This window comes from Spermophilus citellus (assembly GCF_964194105.1).
Source record: "Spermophilus citellus genome assembly, chromosome: 10".
Taxonomy (NCBI): Eukaryota; Metazoa; Chordata; class Mammalia; order Rodentia; family Sciuridae; genus Spermophilus; species Spermophilus citellus.
Window position 1 is genome coordinate 29,645,377 of NC_138197.1, and position 19,210 is coordinate 29,664,586.

General features: G+C 36.7%; 1 protein-coding gene across 1 annotated transcript in view; it reads left to right on the top strand.

The window, feature by feature from the left end:
* The window catches only part of NDUFA9 (NADH:ubiquinone oxidoreductase subunit A9), a 32,687-nt gene extending 15,843 nt beyond the window's left edge, over positions 1 to 16,844 (top strand). Inside the window, exons 7-11 of the mRNA XM_081310560.1 lie at positions 5,371 to 5,438; positions 6,248 to 6,324; positions 11,246 to 11,341; positions 13,839 to 13,905; positions 16,550 to 16,844. Of these exons, the coding sequence (XP_081166686.1) occupies positions 5,371 to 5,438; positions 6,248 to 6,324; positions 11,246 to 11,341; positions 13,839 to 13,905; positions 16,550 to 16,720 (479 nt within the window). The 3' untranslated portion in view covers positions 16,721 to 16,844. The remainder of the gene's footprint in view (positions 1 to 5,370; positions 5,439 to 6,247; positions 6,325 to 11,245; positions 11,342 to 13,838; positions 13,906 to 16,549) is intronic.
* Positions 16,845 to 19,210: the final 2,366 nt, after the last annotated feature.

The following is a 19,210-nucleotide window of genomic DNA, read 5'->3' on the forward strand; positions in this document are numbered from 1 at the left end:
AGAAGATCTCTAAGCTAAATGTCAAAATTGTGCCTTGGTTCTTCCTAACTACTTATAGTAAAATGTAAAAGGAAAGACATGATTTGAGGAAGTAATTGTAAGCAAAAAGGAACCAGAACCTGAAGATTTGAAAAACTCTCAGCTGATTTTATTGCAGAAAATAAGAAAGATTGTTTTGAAAGGAACACTAAGGATGTGGTTGTACAGCCATTTGCTAAAGAACTCATGGGTGTGACATCTTAGCAGAAGCCTGGAACAGAGATGGGATTATATCAACTAAGCCACTTCCAGTTTGAACTGGAGGAGACAAAGAAATTTGGGATAGAACCAGGAAAGGCTGCCAAACTTCTTAGAACCTGTAGGACTGGATCCTAGAGCTAGTCTTCAAAAAAAAAAAAAAAAAAAAAAAGGGAAAAATGGCCCCCAAAGATATTCTAGAAATGTTCAGGGCTGCTCTGAGTTTCTAAGGACGGGGCCATTGCCATAATTTCTTTCTTTTTCTTTTTCTTTTTTTTTTTTAGAGAGAACTTTTAATATTTTTTATTATTTTTTAGTTTTCGGCAGACACAACATCTTTGTGGTTTTTTTTTGTATATGGTGCTAAGGATCGAACCTGGGCCGCATGCATGCCAGGCGAGCGCGCTACCGCTTGAGCCACATCCCCAGCCCCCATTGCCATAATTTCAAGGAGTCAGATGACTTTTGCCAGAGGCCTTGTGGGGTAGGGCCATCTAGAATCTTGGAGGTGAGGATGCCTAGAACTTTTGAGGGCAGGCCCCTCTGGAGCCTTTGGAGCTAGCAGGGTAGGTTGCTGACCCAGTGGGTCATAAGGATGAGACCACCATCACAGTGAGGCTGGAAGGCAGGACACTGAGGCAAAAAGGATTATTCTTGAGATTTCAGATCTAGTACAATTTACCTTGTTAAGTTTGGGTCTGGTCGCCTTTTATTCTGTGCTATTTCTCCTGTTTGGAATAGGAATATCTTTCCTAAGGTAGCAAATAATTTTGTTTTGGAAGCACATGATATATATGGTTTCACAGCTGGGCAGGTATTTTGCCTCAGGATGATTCATACTTTTGAGTCTTGCCCACATCTGAGTTAGATGATATTTGGATGAGACTTTGGACATTGGAGTTCATGTTGAAGTTAAGACTTCTAGGGCTTAAGACTAAGACACCTTCTTAACCATTTGAGTATGATTCAGGAGTACTACTCTAGTCTATTTTCTGTTGCTAATAGCACTCTACCACAGACTGGGTAAGTGATAAAGAAAGAGGTTTATTTTGACTCATGGTTTTGGTCCAAGAGCAAGAGGTCTTGGTGATGTTTCTTGCTGGCAGGGTCCCCAGGCTGTGCAGAGCACTACATAATAAGAAACCAGAACGGCCACTGAGAGACCTAGCCAAACCATCTCCTACAGAAGATCCACACTTTATCTTTTTAAAATTTTTGTTTGTTCATTTTAGTTATACATGACAATAGAATCTATTTTGATATATTTTTATAAGCATGGAATAAATCTTATTCTAATTAGGATCCTAGTCTTGTGGTCTTGTGGATATACACAATGTGTACATATATGTGGTGTATTCATATATGTACATAGGAAAGTTATGTCAGATTTGTTCCACTGTATTTCCTATTCCTATGCACCCTGCTTCCCTTCATTCCCCTTTGTCTACTCCACTAAACTTCTTCTATCCCCCTCGACTGTGCTGCATTGTGAGTTAGTATCCACATGTCAGAGAACATTCGACCTTTGGTTTTTTGGGATTGGCTAATTTCACTTTTGCATGATAGTCTCCAGATCCATCCATTCACTGGCAAATGTCAAAAGTTATTTTCCTTATCCATTCTTTTGTTAATGGGCATCTAGGTTGGTTCCATAGCTTAATTATTGTGAATTTTGCTGCTATAAACATTGTTGTAGCGGCATTACTGTAGTATGCTGATTTTAATTCCTTTGGATATATACCAAGGGGTGGGATAACTTGGTCAAATGGTGGTTTTATTCCTAGTGTTTTGAGAAATCTCCATACTGCTTTCCAAGTGGTGGTAATTTGCAGTCCCACCAACAATATATGAGAACCCTGTTCCTCACATCCTCACCAACATTTATTGTTACTTGTATTCTTGATAATTGCCATTCTGGGTAGAGTGAGGTGAAATCTCAGTGTAGTTTTAATTTGCATTTCTCTTATTGCTAGAGATGTTGAACATTTTTTCATACATTTATTGATTGTGTTACTTTTGAGAAGTGGCTATGTAGTTCCTTTGCCGTTAATTGATAGGGTTTTTTTTTTTTGTGCGTGTTAAGCTTTTTGTGTTCTTTCTATATTCTGGAAATAACACCTTATCTGAGGTGTGGATGGCAAAGCTTTTCTCCCATTCTGTAGGCACTCTTTACGCTCTTGATTATTTCCTTTGCTGTGCAGAAGCTTTTTAGTTTGATATCATCCCATTGATTGATTTTATGTTTTACTTCTTGTGCTTTAGGAGTCTTCTTAAGGAAGTCACTTCCTAAACCAACACATTGGAGTTTTGAACTATATTTTAGAACATACACTTATAAGATAACTCATTAATTACATGAGTGGATTAATTCATTTATGAGGGCAGAACCCTAGTCAATTCTTTAAAGTATTATTTGTTCCTACCTTTTTTGGGGTGGAGGGGATGGGAGATGGTTACTAAACCTTTAACCCAGAGGGGCTTTACCACTAAGCTACCTCCCCCATCCCTTTTTTAGTTTTTATTTTAAGACAGGGTCTCACTGAGTTGCTTAGGGCCTCACCAAATTGCTGACACTGGCCTTGAACTTGTGATCTTTCTGTCTCAGCCTCTTGAGTTGCTGGGATTACAGGCAAGCACCACTGTGTCCAGTGGTACTTCCTTTTAATATGCCATTTTGGATATTAAATCTCAATATGAATTTTGGAAGGGTCAAAACATACCCAAATCACAGCACTCATGTAAGTAGAACCAATAGAGTATTAGTCCTTTTGTGACTGACTTATTTTACTTCACCTAATGTCCTCAAAGTTCATCCTTGGTGTACTAAGTGATACGCTTTCCTTTCATTGAATGTATGTATACTACATTTTGTTTCATGATCTAACCATTACTGGATACTTGGGTTGCTTCTACTTTTTAACTATTGTGAATAAGGTTGCTATTAACATGGCTGTACAAATATTTCTTTGAGACCCAGCTTTCAGATCTTTTGGGTATATCCTGAGAAGTAGAATTCTGGGCCATATGTTATTCTATTTTTATTTTCTTGACAAGCTGTTGTAATGTTTTTCATAGTGGCTGCACCATTTTAAGTTCCTACCAGCAGTGCACAAGGGTTCTAATTGTTCCACATTGTTGCCAACACTTTTATTTGTTTATTTATTTATTTATTTTAATAGTAGCCATCCTCATGGGTGTGAAGTAGTATCTCATTGTAATTTTGATTTACATTTGCTTGATTAGGGATGTTGGTTAGTGATGTTGAACATTTTTTTCATGTGCTTGTTGGTCACTTGAATGTCTGATTTGGAGAAATCTCTGTTCATGTTCTTTGCCCATTTTTAAAATTGGATTGTTTATTTTTTGTTCTTGAAAATAGTACTTTACGTGTTTTGGATATTAAACTCTTTATCAGATATGATTTGCAAAGATTTTCTTTTATTCTGTGGGTTGCGTCTTCATTCTGTTAACTATGTCCTTTGAGGAACAGAAGATCTTAATTTTGATGTAGTCCAGTTTATCCATTTTTCTTTTGCTGTCTGTGCTTTTGGTATCATGTCCAAGAAATCATTATCAAGTCCAATATCATGAAGCTTTTTCACTATGTTTTCTATCAAGAGTTTTATGATTTTGGCAGTTAGGTTTGGATTTTGATCCATTTTGAGTTAACTTTAATATATGGCATAAGGTGTGGTCCAACTTCATTCTTTTGCATATGAATAGCCAGTTTTCTCAGTGTTGTTGAAAAGACTGTCCTTTCTTCTTTAAGTGGTCTTGTCACCCTTGTTCAAATCATTAAACTGTGCATACAAGTTTTATTTTTCTGTATTCTATTCCATTGACATATGTGTCTGTTTTCATGCCACTGTTTTGATAATTGTATACTCTTTTGATTATTATGGCTTTTAATGAGTTTCAAATCAGGAAGTGTAAGACCTTTAGCTTTGTTCGTTTTTAAGATGAATTTGGCTAATCAGGGTCCTATGAGATTCTATATGAATTTCAGGATGGATTTTTCTATATTTCTGCAAAAACCATCCTTGTAGTTTTGATAGGGATTGCATTAAGTCAGAAGATTCTTTGGATAGTTTTGTCTATTTTGAACTGCTACAGCAAAATGCCTGAGGTAATTTCTTAAAAAAAGAAATTATATTTCTAATTTCTGGGAGCTGGTAAGTCTGAGATTGAGGTGTCCAGCATCTGGTGATGCTGTATCATCACATGATGGAAGAAAGAATGGTAAAAGAGACCACACATATGACAGAAGGGCATGCCAGCTGAATGCTGTGTAAAGACCATTTTATAAAGACCTTAATCCTATTTATGAGAGAGGAACCTCCTTGATCTTCCCCTCTTAACCCCCCCCCCCCCCACCTCATTAATATCACATTGGCAATACCTGAATTTTGGAGGGGACACATTCAAGTCATAGTTGTATCTTAACAACTTTAAGTCTTCTCTGAACTTTAGATGTCTTTCCATTTGCTTGTTTCTTTTATTTCTTTGAGCAATATTTTATAGTTTTCAGCATGAAAATCTTTTGCCTCCTTGGCTAAATTTATTTCTAAGTATTTTGATATTATTGTAAGTAATTTCTACTTTTAAATGTTTTAAAAACTATTTTTTACCTTTACATTTAATTCATTTGGGATTTTAGTTTATAGTGATAAATATACATTATCTTAAAAATTGTTTTTTCAAATAGAACAATTGCCTCAGTACCATATATTCATTAACATTTTCATTTCCCACAGATTTGTGATACTATATTCATCATATTACATTTTCCTTTTCTAAGTTACCTATACTGTATCACTCATCTGTTGATTCCTGTGTTTCTCCTTAGAATATAGTTAGAGTCTAGTCTGGGAGTGGACATGCATTTAGCACTATAGGAGAGTGGTTGCCAAGCCACTTGACTGCTCTTCATGTTCTTAAATGTTTGCTATTTCCACTTCCCATGTTTATTATCTGAAAAATACATGATTGCTTCTTATTAGAATCATTAGCTTTCTTAGAATCAGCTACATTTATTATATGATTTCTGTTACATAAAGCAATTGTTAACCTAGAGATTGGTGAGTTTTATAGTAGCTTAGGTCTTCTAAGGATAGTTCTCATTTCTTTTGTCAGATATTCGTTGGTTTGGTGGTGTACCTCTTATTTCCTTTGGCAGGAAGACCGAGAAACAACCAGTATATGTAAGTACACTGGGTGAAGGGGCTTAGAAGTGGACATTAGCTGACTTCAGGTTTATGTGATCAATTTTCTAATCCAGTAAATTCATCGTTTTCTTTGTTTGCTTCAACTGGTTGCCTCTCAGTTTACCTAAGTGGTGCATGTCTTCTCCATATCTTCACTTATTCATTTATTCAAGAAGGTTTGATTGAATCCACTGGACATGTCACTGGAAATACAGAAGTATTAACTAGGCAGACACAAATTGCTATACTCAAATTGCTCACAGCACCCTACGTCCAGTTATGACTACTAAAAATGTCTCCAGACAGTATCAAATGTTCTCCGGGGACTAGAATCATCCCACGGGCCTAAAACCACCTAAGATTACTTTTTAGAAAGTGAAAAAGATAGTAATTAACATTATTGAAAATTAACATATTATTTCATGTGGTTTAGGTTTGCTATTCCACTTCCCATGTTTATTATGACTTACTAACAGTTGGGGGTTGTGGTGAGAGATGAGTTTGATGAGATAATGGGCAAAGACTAATCAGAAAGACCTGAGCCATCTGAAGATAAATGCTTGTAGAGAAATTACATAGGTGAGCCTCAAATGAGGAGATTATTTGAGCTCTTGTGAAGGTGGGTTATTTAAGAAGCTTTCTGAAAATATATAGTGCCTTTATTTTAATTTGTCAGATTTTTGTTGTGATTGGTGTCATCTCTTTACTTCTCCTTTGTTATTTCATCCCTCCCTTTCTCCTTCTTATCTCTCCATTTCCTTTTCGTTCTCTTTCAATGGTTACTTAAACATATTAAATTTCTGTAGGTTGTAGATGTATCCAAAGGAATTATTAATACAATTAAAGACCCAGATGCCAGAGGAAAAACCTTTGCCTTTGTTGGGTAAGTACCTAGAGTTTGACTTCAGTGAAAGAATCATAATTGTTTTAAAAATGGAATCATAATGGTTTATAATGACCGTCTTTCTAAACAACTCATTAACAATTTATTTGTTACAGTTTTACAGTATCAGAATCTTTTGTAGGCTTACATTGAGAATTTGAGAGAATCTAAGAATCTTTTTTAATAAATGATTCTTCTGTCATTAAACCTGAGGACAACTACCCTAGACTATTACCTTAGTAACCCTTTGGATCTATAGGTCCCTCATCTATCTGTTCAACATTTTTCAGGTCAGAAATATTCAGGGGAAAAAAATCATGTCTGTACTAAACATGTACCCTATTTTTCCTTGTCATTATTCCCCAACCATTTACATAGCATTTGCATTGTTTTGGATATTATAAGTAGCCTAGAGATGATTTAAAGTACACAGATGATCCGTGCATAGGTTGTATGCAAATACTATGTCATGTCATGTAAGGGTCTTGAGCATTCACAGATTTTGGTATCAATTCGAGGGTCCTGGAACCAGTCCCCTGATTGTACTTTGGTCAGTGATCCTTAAAGTTGGCTTTGTTACTACTACCGTAATTTTTTTGTTTTTTAATATATAAAATGGTTTTGCCCATGAATTCTAAAACACAAGACATTTTTAGAGAGTGTCTGTAGTTGTAAAACCAAATTAGTTTTGATAGATACAGTTAGTAGAGTGATCGTTTGTTCTGCTAGAGTGATCATTTGTTCTATGCTCTTTTTGTTAAAATTTGCTCTTAGAAATAACTGGGCACAGTTAAGCTATATGACTTATCTGAAATTATTAAATCATGTCACAGCTAGACCGCTTTGCTGAATTAACTAAAAGTTGAAAACTAAAAATCAGTCTACCAAGTTGAGACACAACTAAGTGGTCTATAAATTAATGATACCTGATATTCTATGAAAGGTTAGAATCTTATTCAACAATTAAATGACAGCCTGATTCCTAGAAATAGTTCTAAAGAAAAGGACACTTTTCTCTCTAAGCTAGGAAGTGATAATATATATTCCCAGTATTCTGAATATATACATTGATAGATTTTACCATCATTATTATTTTTTTTTAAGAGAGAGTGAGAGAAGAGAGAGAGAGAGAGAGAGAATTTTTAATATTTATTTTTTAGTTCTCGGCGGACACAACATCTTTGTTGGTATGTGGTGCTGAGGATCGAACCCAGGCCGCACGCATGCCAGGCGAGCACGCTACCGCTTGAGCCACATCCCCAGCCCCTTACCATCATTATTAATTTAGATTAGTAAATTTTTTTTTCTCTGTGCATGTATTATTTTTCCATGCCAACTAGCTGCTGCAAAATGTATCTTTTTAATTCCGCATTTGGTATATTACCATGCAACTATCCATATACTCTAGGAAAATTATTTACAAAAAAATATATTTATCCCAGGTTCCATAGAACACTAGACTCAGAAGACATCAGGCTTTCTTGAAGAGGGGTTAGGCTATGATTCCTAGCAACAAATGAACAGAAATGGTTCTGTGATCTTTTTTCTTGCTTACTGCTCAGTGGAAATAACTATGGATAAGTGGATATTTTTTCTCTTTATCTTTGCCTAGTCATTCTGCTGTCTTTGCTAAGCTCCAATATTTTATTTTTGTTTGGCATGATGTTGGAATACTAGACATGTCAGTGTAGGATTTTTTCCTTAGGAATTTGTAGATATGCAGCATACATTCTTTTTTTCGTCCCCAGGCAAACACTATTTCTCTGATATTTTGAGGCCAAGAGAGTGGCATAAAACTTTAATTTTGCTCCTAAGTTTTTATATTATATTATATTATAATCATATATCATATCATTGCTTCATTTATAATTCATTCATTAAATACCTATAGATACATGCACATATACAATGATAACTAATAAACAATAAAATCTCAAAGTACAAGATCAATATAGAAATGTAAATTTATGTATATTAGTAAATGAGCTACTACAAATAAAGAAGGAAAATTTTATTCATAACAACATCAAAAAGAATAAAATACTTAGGTATAAATTTAACAAGACACATACAAGACCTGTACACTGAAAAGTTCAAAACTCTGCTGAAAGAAATTAAAGAAAAACTTAATATGTGATAAGGCATCCCATATTCTTGGATTGGAAGAGTCAAAATTGTTTAGTGGCAGTTTTCCCCAAATTGTTCCATAGATTCAATTCAGTGCTTTCCTAATTCCAGCAGACTCTTTTTTTCTCCTAACTTTTTTGCCTGGATTATAGATTAGGGAAGGCAGATAATTTGGTTTAAGTAAAATAAGGACTTTGCTTGGTGGGTGTAGTGGAGAAGGGGCTGGGGGACAGGGTTTACTGAGGATATTTGCAGAAAAATGGCTATGATGCTGAACCATGTAAGCTAAGCCTTGAAGGACATAGGCTTCCTTTTTCTGAGAGCAAGCACACTTAAACTGGTTTCCTAGTTAATGGAATGCAAGCTACTTTAGAACAGCTGAAGAAGAAATATATTACCTATAGTTAGTTTACCCTTGATACCAGTTTTGTTTGCATCATAAAAGTTAGAAGTTGTTCTTGGTGTAATGTGTTATGTGTCCTGCAGTGATCCTTGCAAATCTTTCTGGAATTTGAGGGAAGCTAGTTAAGGGCTTTTTGTATACTTCCCTTAGCTGATGCCAACATTTTCATGGTTTTTTTTTTTTTTGTAGGATATGTCATAATGATGAAGTTCTTTAAATTATCTTCATTTGTCTCATAGTTATCATAGATTTTTCGAGGCAAAAGGGATTAAAAAATGAGTGAAGAGATATTAAAATGTGCAAGTTATGATAATTATTGAAGTTAGGTTTTACTAGTACAAAATGATTCAGATCAGTGGAATAGAACAGAAAGTCCAGAAATAATCCCAAATATATGTAAAAATGTAATGTGTGAGAAGGGTGACATTTCAATATATGATGTATTAGTCAGCTTTCTTTTGCTCTGACAGAAATATCTGACAAGAACAACTTAGAGGAAGAAAAGTTTATTTTGGCTCATGGTTTCAAAGGTTCAGTCCATGGTCAACTGTCTCCATTGCTGTGAGCCTGAGGTGAGGCAGAGCATTACGGCAGGAGGTCTTGGTGGAGGACAGCAGCTCAGTTCAGGGCCGTTAGGAAGCAGAGAGAAAGCAGAAGTGCCAAAATAATAACTCCCAAAGCCTGCCCCTGGTGACTTGCTTTCTCCAGCCACACCCTACCTGCCTATAGTTACCACTCAGTTCATTCAAATTATTAATTCAGCAAATGAACTAATTCATGGATTATGTTACAGCTCTCATGATCCAATCTTGAGCATTCAGAAGCACCTCAAATCCAAATCATAACATATGGAGAAAGGGTCAATTTAGTAAATGATTCAGTAAGTGTTGTTGAAGCAATTGCCTAACATCTTGGGGAAGATTTAATTACATCTTTACCTTATGTCATGTACAAAAATATGTCACAGAAGGAACTTAATTTATGGCTTAAAAAAACCCAAAAGCATTAGACAAAATATGTGGAAATTTGTGTTGCTATAGAGGGATTTCTAAATGTGAAACCAAATCATAGAGGAAAAAAATCAGTCAATTTTGATTAAATAAAATTTTTAAACTTTTATATGATACAAAGTACCAAAAACAACATTAAGAGGCATTAATACACACAATAAAAGATATTTCCAGCTGGGCAAGGTGACACATGCTCGTAATCACAGCTACTTGGGAGGCTGAGGCAGGAGGATCACAAGTTCAAAGCCAGCCTGGGCAACGTACAGAAACCCAGTCTCAAAATAAAATTTAAAGTAAAGGGCTTAGGATATAGTTTGGTGGCATTCTTGCCTAGCATGTGTAGTACCCTGGATCCAATCCCAAATCACACATATACACAGAACCACAAAAAGGTATTTCTAGCTTTATCACTAGAACATAAAAAATTATTATAAATCATTATTAGCAAAGAAAAGATATGCGTAAATGGCCAAAAATAGATGAAGAAATCAAATCTTGTGTATTAACTGCCAGTTAAAATACTGAAGTATCTTACTTACATAAGCAATATTATGTTTATTTTTTTAATGATTCAACTCATGTTTTTGAAGGGCAGCCTTATTATCACTTTATATAAATTGATAAGGCAGTTTAGAAATAATCAATAAAAGCCTTAAGATTTCAAAATATGGTTTGACCCTGTTCCACATTAGAAATGCAATCTAAATATATAATATGGATTCAGACAAATGTTTATTATAAGAATGTTTACTGAAACATTATTTTATAAAAAAGATTTTTATTAGCCTAAATAGTCCCAAAATGGGAATTGGTAAAATAGATTATATGCAATGAAATATGTGTCATCATTAAAGATGCACTAGAATAGTTAATAACACAGAATGTTTAAAACACAGGATGTATTGTATAATCTTACATTATACAATACATCTTACATTGTGAAAGGAGGTGATATGTATATATGTAAGAGGATGAAAAGGCTATCTATATCAAATACATTAACTTTATCTTTGGCAATGGGATTAAGGATGATTTTTCTTTGTGTTAATCTATATTGGCTATAGTGCTTATGCTTTTTTATTTTTATTTATTATTTTTTGTTACCAGGGATTGAACTCAGGGGCACTCAACCACTGAGCAACATCCCCAGCCCTGTTTTGTATTTTATTTAGAGACAGGGTCTCACTGAGTTGCTTAGTGCCTCGCTTTTGCTGAGGCTGGCTTTGAACTCATGATCCTCCTGTCTTAGCCTCCTGAGCTGCTAGGATTACAGGTGTGCCTCACTGTGCCTGGCCATGCTGTTTTAAGAAAAATGTTTTTTTGTTAAATTAAAAAACTTGTGAAAGCAAATAATTTGAAGAAATGTGTTTGCTTTTTCTAGGCCCAATCGGTACCTCCTCTTTGACCTGGTGCAGTATGTCTTTGCTGTGGCTCACAGACCCTTTCTCCCCTATCCCTTGCCACGTTTTGCCTATCGGTAAGTAAAGTGCTTTTAGGCACCATCTGAAAAAGCTAACTCCATACACTTATTCCTAACTGCCACCCTAGGGTAATAGGGAGTGTCTTCTATACAGTGAAGGGTCAGTCTCTGAACTTCACAGGAAGTACTTCTGGTGTTATGACATTAGCCTAGGGAAGAATCAAGGTGTTTAAGAAAGAGAAATATAGATTAGCATAGATGAAATAAACAGTGTTTGTTGGGATGTTCTTCATAGTCTTCATTAAAAAAACCACTGGGTTTTAATTTGGGTAAGTGTCCTTCTTGACAGACTGTAAGGGAGCAATCACATTTCTCTCTCATACTGTTCTCCCAGAGGTGGGAAAAGTCCCTCTTTTCCTTAAACTCTTTTGATCAAATCTTTGGGGGAGAGGAGCCAAGCTGATTCAGAGTTGGTTCTGTGGTTGCATTCTCTTCTTTTCCTGCTTCTTAGTTCAGTTCTTCCCTTTGTGTGTTTAAAGTCTTGCACTCCTCATGTCACACCATAGTGGTCAGATCAAAGAGATTTTCACATCTAGTTTGCCAGAGGTTGATTAGTAAGCCAGCTTGTCAATTTACTCTTTCATTCCTTTGTTCAACATATTTATTCACTCAACATATATTTAATGAATTCCTACCGTCTTAAGCAGTGTACTAGTTACTCAGATGTTACAGTCAACCCTCACAAAGCTTATGGTCTACAGGGTTATTAGAAAAATAGACAAGGAGACTAGTGGTGCAGCTCAGTGGGAGATGCATGATGAGGTCCTAGGTTTCATCCCCAGTACTGCCCCACTGCACCCCCAAAAGAAAAGAAAAACAGAGTGCAGTATTTGTCAAGAGTGTTCTGTTTCCTGGTTGTTTTCTTCATCTAATAATACTCTTAATGACTCTATAAAATAGGTAGGGGAAATGTGTAGAGGGAGTGAAGGAGGAGTCCGCAGAAGCCTGGAGAATATTCCCATTAAAGAACCTTCAGAGTATGAGAAACTTACCCAGTAGCTCAAAGAGAGGGATCAGTTAAGTGGCAAGTGAAAAGAATTTGAAAGCCTAGATACCAAAGGGAAGGGAGGTTTTAAGAAGATGAATGCTCCAAGAAAGAGGACATTGCTGTTTTGTTTACATCTGTATCTCCAGCACCAGAAACTGTGCCTAGCATGAAGAAGGTACTCTGTTAATATTTGCTCACTGAAATGCTCCAGAAAATTCAAATACGATAAAGGACCAAAAGATACCAATGGCAGCATCAGTGTGATGGAGGGGCTAAAACCAGATTATAGCAAGGTACTTTTGTGGTTGTACATAAAACTGAGAGTTAAAGACAGAAATTGCATGTGCATGTGGTATGACCCATTGAGGACATCAAAATAGAGTCCAGAGGAGATATTAGCATAGAACCAGTGCATAGGGAGTTGGAAGCTTGTAAGGGGTTTAATTTTTATTTAAGTTACATTAGCCTAGTAAAAAATTTTTTCTGCCATTGGGACAAGTAGGCTGGAATCCGAGATTTTCATTTGTTGCCAAAGAAATTCTGAGCAACCTTCAACTTCCTTTTTTACTTCTTATTCCATCCATGGAAATGGTGTTTTGCAATCTCTTAAAAGCCCTGGAGCTCTGAGGTGTGGTGTGGTATTATATGCCTGTAATCCCAGCAGTTCAGGAGACTGAGGCATGAGGTTTGGGCCTAGCTTTGGCAGTGTAGCAAAGCCCTAAGTCACTAACTGAGACTCTGTCTCGAAATTTAAGAATTTAAAAAATGGGTTGGAGATGTAGCTCAGTAGTAGAGTGCCCCTGGGGTCAATCTCCAGTGCCAAGCAAACAAAAAAATTGTGGTCCTCATTGGCTTCTGTTGGGGGCCCAAAGAATTCCTAGGGTTCCTCCTGTGCTAGTTGAAAACTGCACTGCCCTGAAGATGCCACTGATGGGAACTTCAATGGCAGGTTAGGAGAACCCTCAGTGTCATTAGCGCTGCAGAGCCAGGAGCTCTCTTGTCCTGGTTTTTATATTCTTTCTTGATTTGAGTTATAGACCTTAGGCTTCTCTTCTAAATTTTTTGTTTCCAGAGCCTCTCCTTTTAGGAATTAAGTTTTATATTTTACACACTACGACCTTAACAGTAGCATATTTGAATGAGAATTAGATTAGATTGAATTTCACAGACTTGATTGAATGCTGTATCTTTTTTGTTTTCTTTGTTGTTCATTGGTAATATGTTATTTTAGTTTTCAGTTGTTAAAATCTATTGTCTCTTTGGAGAATAGGGTGTGCCCTCAGTTCCAGCAGTCAGCTAGGTTTTCTTGAAAGGAAATAGGGACTCAAAAAGCAGAGTTAGCCTTATAAGTGGTAGAGCCAGGAGTGTTCATTATTTTCTTAAATTAAAAAAAAAAAAAAATCAATGAATTTCTGCTTCTCCAGAAGCCCCTCTTCCTGTAGGTCTTACAGGGTAGCTTAAATATTGGGCATAGAAATGTTTATCACATGTTATTTCTTTTTCCAGATGGATAGCAAGACTCTTTGAAATAAGCCCATTTGAGCCCTGGACAACGAGGGATAAAGTGGAACGGGTGAGTGTGCCCAGGCACATGCTGGGCTGAGAGCTGTAGACGGGGAAGTGAGAATTTACTTTTATTGGCCCACTGGGAACATTGCTATACTTATGTCTGATACTCTTTCTGGCTGAGCTCAGACCCTCTATTCATGCATGAAAATTCATTCATTCTCATCCTGTTCCATTGTCTTCTCTCTGATACTATCAGTTTTTCTTTCTCACTGGATCATTTCCATCAGCATATGGACATGTCTAATACCCTACTCCTTATTAAAGGCCAACCCCTCTCTTCCTCACATGTCCTTTTTAGCCACTTTTCTGTTTGCCTTTTTACCTCTTAAGCTCAAAGAGCACTCTTCACCTTCTTTTCACAGCTTCTTAATCATTCTTTAAGCCTTTTCTGGCTTTTATTCTCTTTTCTGCCCTAAACCTGCTCTTTCCAACGGCACCTATATTGTCCACACCACCAAATCCAATAGTCAGTTCTCTGACCTCATCTCACTCCATCTGTGAACACATTTATCAGAGGGGACCCTTCCCTCCATTTGGAAACTCTTACATGCATTCTGGCCCAGTTCATGTTCTCTTGCTTTTTGTTCTCTTACTGAGTTGTGCTTTCAGGGCTGCCTTTCTGCCTCACCTGCCCTCACCTGCTTCTTCCTGATTTCTGTGTGATGGGGGATCTACAGGCTCTGTCCTTGTGCCTTTCTTTTCTATCTTTACTCATTTTGTAGATGTTGCTCACCTCATCTCAAGCACCAGTTGCTGGCTGTTAAGGTCATGGCTGCAATTTTATCTCTAGTCCTGAATTTCCCCCTGAACTTTTTAGAATCTTAAATAGTTAGATATAAAACTATTTATATTAAATTTTCTGAAACATAACTCCATAAATATAACTGCAAACCTGCTTCTTTCCTAGGTTTCTCATGTCAATAATAGTACTACTCTCCATTGCTTATGCCAAAAATCTAGTAACCCCCTTGAGTCCTTTCCTAAGTTCTAGATTTAAATGAGCACTATCAATAGAACTTGCTGCATGATGGAAATGTTCTGTTTGTAGTAATATGTAGCCACTGGCCACATGTGGCTATTGAGCACCTAATAATGCTGCTGCTATGACCACAGGAATAAAATTTGAATTTTAATTAATTTAAATTTAAAGTATCACATTTGGCAAGTGGCTTACTGTACCAGATCTCAGAACTCAGCAACCCTCAGCAACTCTCAAATGTAGATGCCAGATCTTGCGCTCTTCCCTAGTCCCCCTGCCTTTTATTATGAAAATGTTTACAATAATATTGGAAGCTTTTAATTTATAAAAAAGCAGATTGTATAATTATCTCTACCCACTCTAATCCATCAGACATCATTTCTTCCTCTCTTAGCTAGCTTCTTGCTACTGTTGCCACTACATTTGTCCTGCAGTGTGCTAAATTCCAAAGCCCTGGCTCTTCTGTCTCCTGCACTCATCTAACTCATTGATCATTTGCCCACTGTGTGTACAAGTGCTTATAGGGAGGATGCCAAGTAAAATAAAAATCCTATAGACTAGTTCTACCCCAGAAATGCTGCAGACCTTGCACTGATGAGAAGCAGCTAAATTGTTGCCTGAATGTTACCTAGAAGCTAAAATGTACAGCAGATGAGAAAATAGTCATCAGGGAACACATGTGAATGGGAAACTCATTCTCCCTTTTGAGGGCTATGTCTGGAGGCTGAGATCATTTCCGGGATGTCCCTTCTATGTTGACACACTGGGCAAGAGACTTGATTGATGCTAACATCCCTCTTACATTGACAATTGAGAAGATGTAGTTGCAGTGGACAGAAGGGATTTTGGATTTGGTTTGGAGACTACCTTACAGCACTTAGTAAAATAATTTTACTTTTGGGGGTGGTTAGGATGAGGGATTGATGCTGACCTAGATGAAGACTGATTCAATTTCAGGGCCTTGGGATAAGCTGGGACTTTCCATTTCATTCTCCTTTCCTAAACAGGATGGGTTTGGTTTTTAACTTTACAGTGTGCATTAAACAACCAGGTGAGTATAGTTGGAGCAAAAAAGTTTAATGGGTGATCTCTTACTGGGCAAGGAATAAATTCTACGTGATCTCCTTGATTAGAAAGTTCTGAGACCTCGCTCAGAACTTGCACAAGAGAGAACTGGGGGGTGGATGTGTTCTTCTTTATTATTCTATTTTTTAATTTTTATTAGTTGCTCAAGACAATACAGTGTTCTTGACATATCATACATTTGATTCAAATGGGGTATGAATTCTCATTTTTCCACCTCAAATTTTATTCCTGAGCCTTCCTGTTAAACCACCTAGACTAACATGATGACTGATGCTTCCATACACTAGATTTAGTTCTGTTTACATCTATATGTAGACCAGGTCCAATGCTAATGTCCTATGCTTGTGCATAGTGCTGGGTACTTTTATCTGATATTTGGTGATCTTCCCTTTTTCACCCCATAAGCCCTCTTTCTGTGTTCTGTATTTTAGTGAATTCCAATAATCAAAAATTACCACATTCTTTGAAAACACTCTCAGTAATGAGACTCAGGCCAGCTTAAGTATTCAAATGTTTGCTAGGGTAGCACTTTGTGTTCTTGGCCACTTTTCAGCATTCTCTATGGTCCTTTGTTTATTCAAAGATACACATCACAGACATGACATTGCCTCATCTGCCTGGCTTAGAAGACCTTGGTATTCAGGCGTCTCCGCTGGAACTCAAGGCCATTGAAGTGCTGCGGCGTCATCGCACTTATCGCTGGCTGTCTTCTGAAATTGAGGATGTGAAACCTGCCAAGACTGTCAACATTTAGTGCCCCTTGAACAGCCTTGATTTCTGGTGTCGTTTGGATCACCTGGCTAGTAAGCAACTTACTATTCTTTAGAGGATCCTGTACATAGTGAATAAGATCCTTCTATTAAACATCCAGGAGTAAATTCTGCAGTGTTTTCTGTCTTGATTTATACAATAAGAAATCCCAGCCATTTAAAACTTGAGTATAGTTTTCTTTAAATATATATAACAGTAACATTGTATATCATTTATCCTCTGAAATGTTGGAGGATTTGAATTCCCTCCTGTTGAACCACTTCTAGCATATGTTTTAGAAGACTTAGTTTCCCTCTTCGTTGCCAAAATATTGATGATCCCAGAGGATATATGACTGACTTTTAGTTTCCAAATTAAATGGGGGTATATGCAGTGTCCCTTAAGGAATCTGAATTTATTCATGCTAAGATATTTTTAAATTTTATTTTAAAGGTGTTTATACATTTGGGGGGGGGAAACCAGTATGTGTATTTAACAACCTTGTCTATAGCCATGGATTCTTAAACTCTTAAGAGTAGATCTTGGATCTATGCTATCTGAGGCCCCCTCCCACGCTGTTAGGAACACTTTCAGATTATTTCAGACACTTGGGTATAGACATTCCTTTTCAATGCAAAGAGATGCTTCATCCTGTTGTTAGTGATGCTGACTCATACAAAATAGAACTTTTTGCATAATTTGTTAATATTGCAGCCAAGATCCAAGTGAATGATTGGTTTAGCATTGGCAAATCCCTCAGCATATTATGGTTAAAAACTTCCGTGATTTGTGGCAAAGTCTGTACATCATCCTAAGGGACCCAAGGTTTGTCACTGTTCACTGGATTTCAGTTCCCTGATCTGTATGCCAGGAAGGTCGGTAAAAACCCTGTCCAGTTATAGTAATTTACAGAGGAAGGTACGTGAATGTCAAAGGGGAGTTTTCCATCTATCCTCTCTGCATGTTCCAGAATCGTTTTGTCCTTAAGTGAGCAAGAGTGTACTCCTTGGATCAGCAGCATCAATATCACCTGGGAACTCATTAAAAGTGAAGACTCCTAGGCCTTATCCCAGACCTGTTGAATCTGAACGTGTATTTTAACCAGGCTCCTAGAAGGTCTGTGTGCACATTAAAATGTGAACAGCACTGCTGTCCAGCAGAGGTCCTACAGAGATCAGTGTGCTTCCTGTTACTAATCCAGGTTGATTTTCAGCTCCACCCCAGGCCCACTGAGTCAGAACCTTGGGAAGGAGGGCCCTGAAATTTTATTTTTATTGTCATGCACACTAATATGTGAGAATCAGCATATTAGGGAAAGGAGACCAACTCCAGCTTTATATATTTTTCTTCAGAATAGATATTTCTTTTTATTTTGGATAATTCTCCTGTTGGCCATAAGCTGATCAGTAGGCACAAATAGGCAGATTTGATTTGAAAGAACTTCTGCAATAGTAAATAGTAATTCTGTAATGTACAAAATACTTACTTTTTTCTAGCAATGCAGTTTCTCATTTATTTTTATCATAATTTATGATGCTACGTATTTTTTTTTCTCTAAGACTATAATTCAACCAGGATATTTTTTCTTAAGTCATGGTTACTGTAATCTCTCTGCACATGTAATCAAAATATAATGCCTTATCTTATAAAAGAAAGGAAAAATACACAATTAAGATAGTAAGGGTTTTTGTTTTGTTTTGGTGGTGCTGGGGATCGAACCGAGGGCCTTGTGCATGCAAGGCAAGCAGGCTACCAACTGAGCTATGTCCCCAACCTAAGACAGTAAGTTAAACAAAACATTAAAGGAAAGTAATATACAGCCTGATAACAGATGTGTGAGCACAGTGACATTGACATCGAAATGAAGTTGCCAGTGGCTTGCATCCATCTGGGAACCACCATGGATGCTACACCAACAGATACAGACTGATTTGATGCAGGAGTTGGTGTGATTGGTCACTTTATACTGTGAGCTGCATTTTTTTTTTCTCCTTGTATTGGCACTTTACTACCAAGACTTTGACTATTTTTTTTTTATTTTGGGGCAGGGTTTAAGTTGCTGAGGATAGCCTCAAACTTGTGATCCTCTTGCCTCAACCTCCCAAGTTGCTGGGATTATAGGCATGTACCTCTGTCTGTTATAGCCCACATTACTATTTGAAAGTAATGTGAATTTCTGCAATAGTAAATGACTTCTTGTAAAGTTCAGAACAAAATATAATCCTTCCTAGATTTACACTCTTAGAAAACAAAGAATATATTAAGCCCATACCAAAAGATCTTTTATACCTGTAAAACAGATTTTAAGTTGGGATGACTATCAGTTGGTTTTTGAAAATCATGTAACATGTGTTTCAGTTTTTTATTTTCATATTGTGACACCATGGTATTTTCACTCTTTCCAGTTCCCTCCCATGGAATGTCTATAGTGTTCTTCAATCATTGTGATAATCAAATATTACACCCACAGATTTCCAAGGAGCTTATACCATTC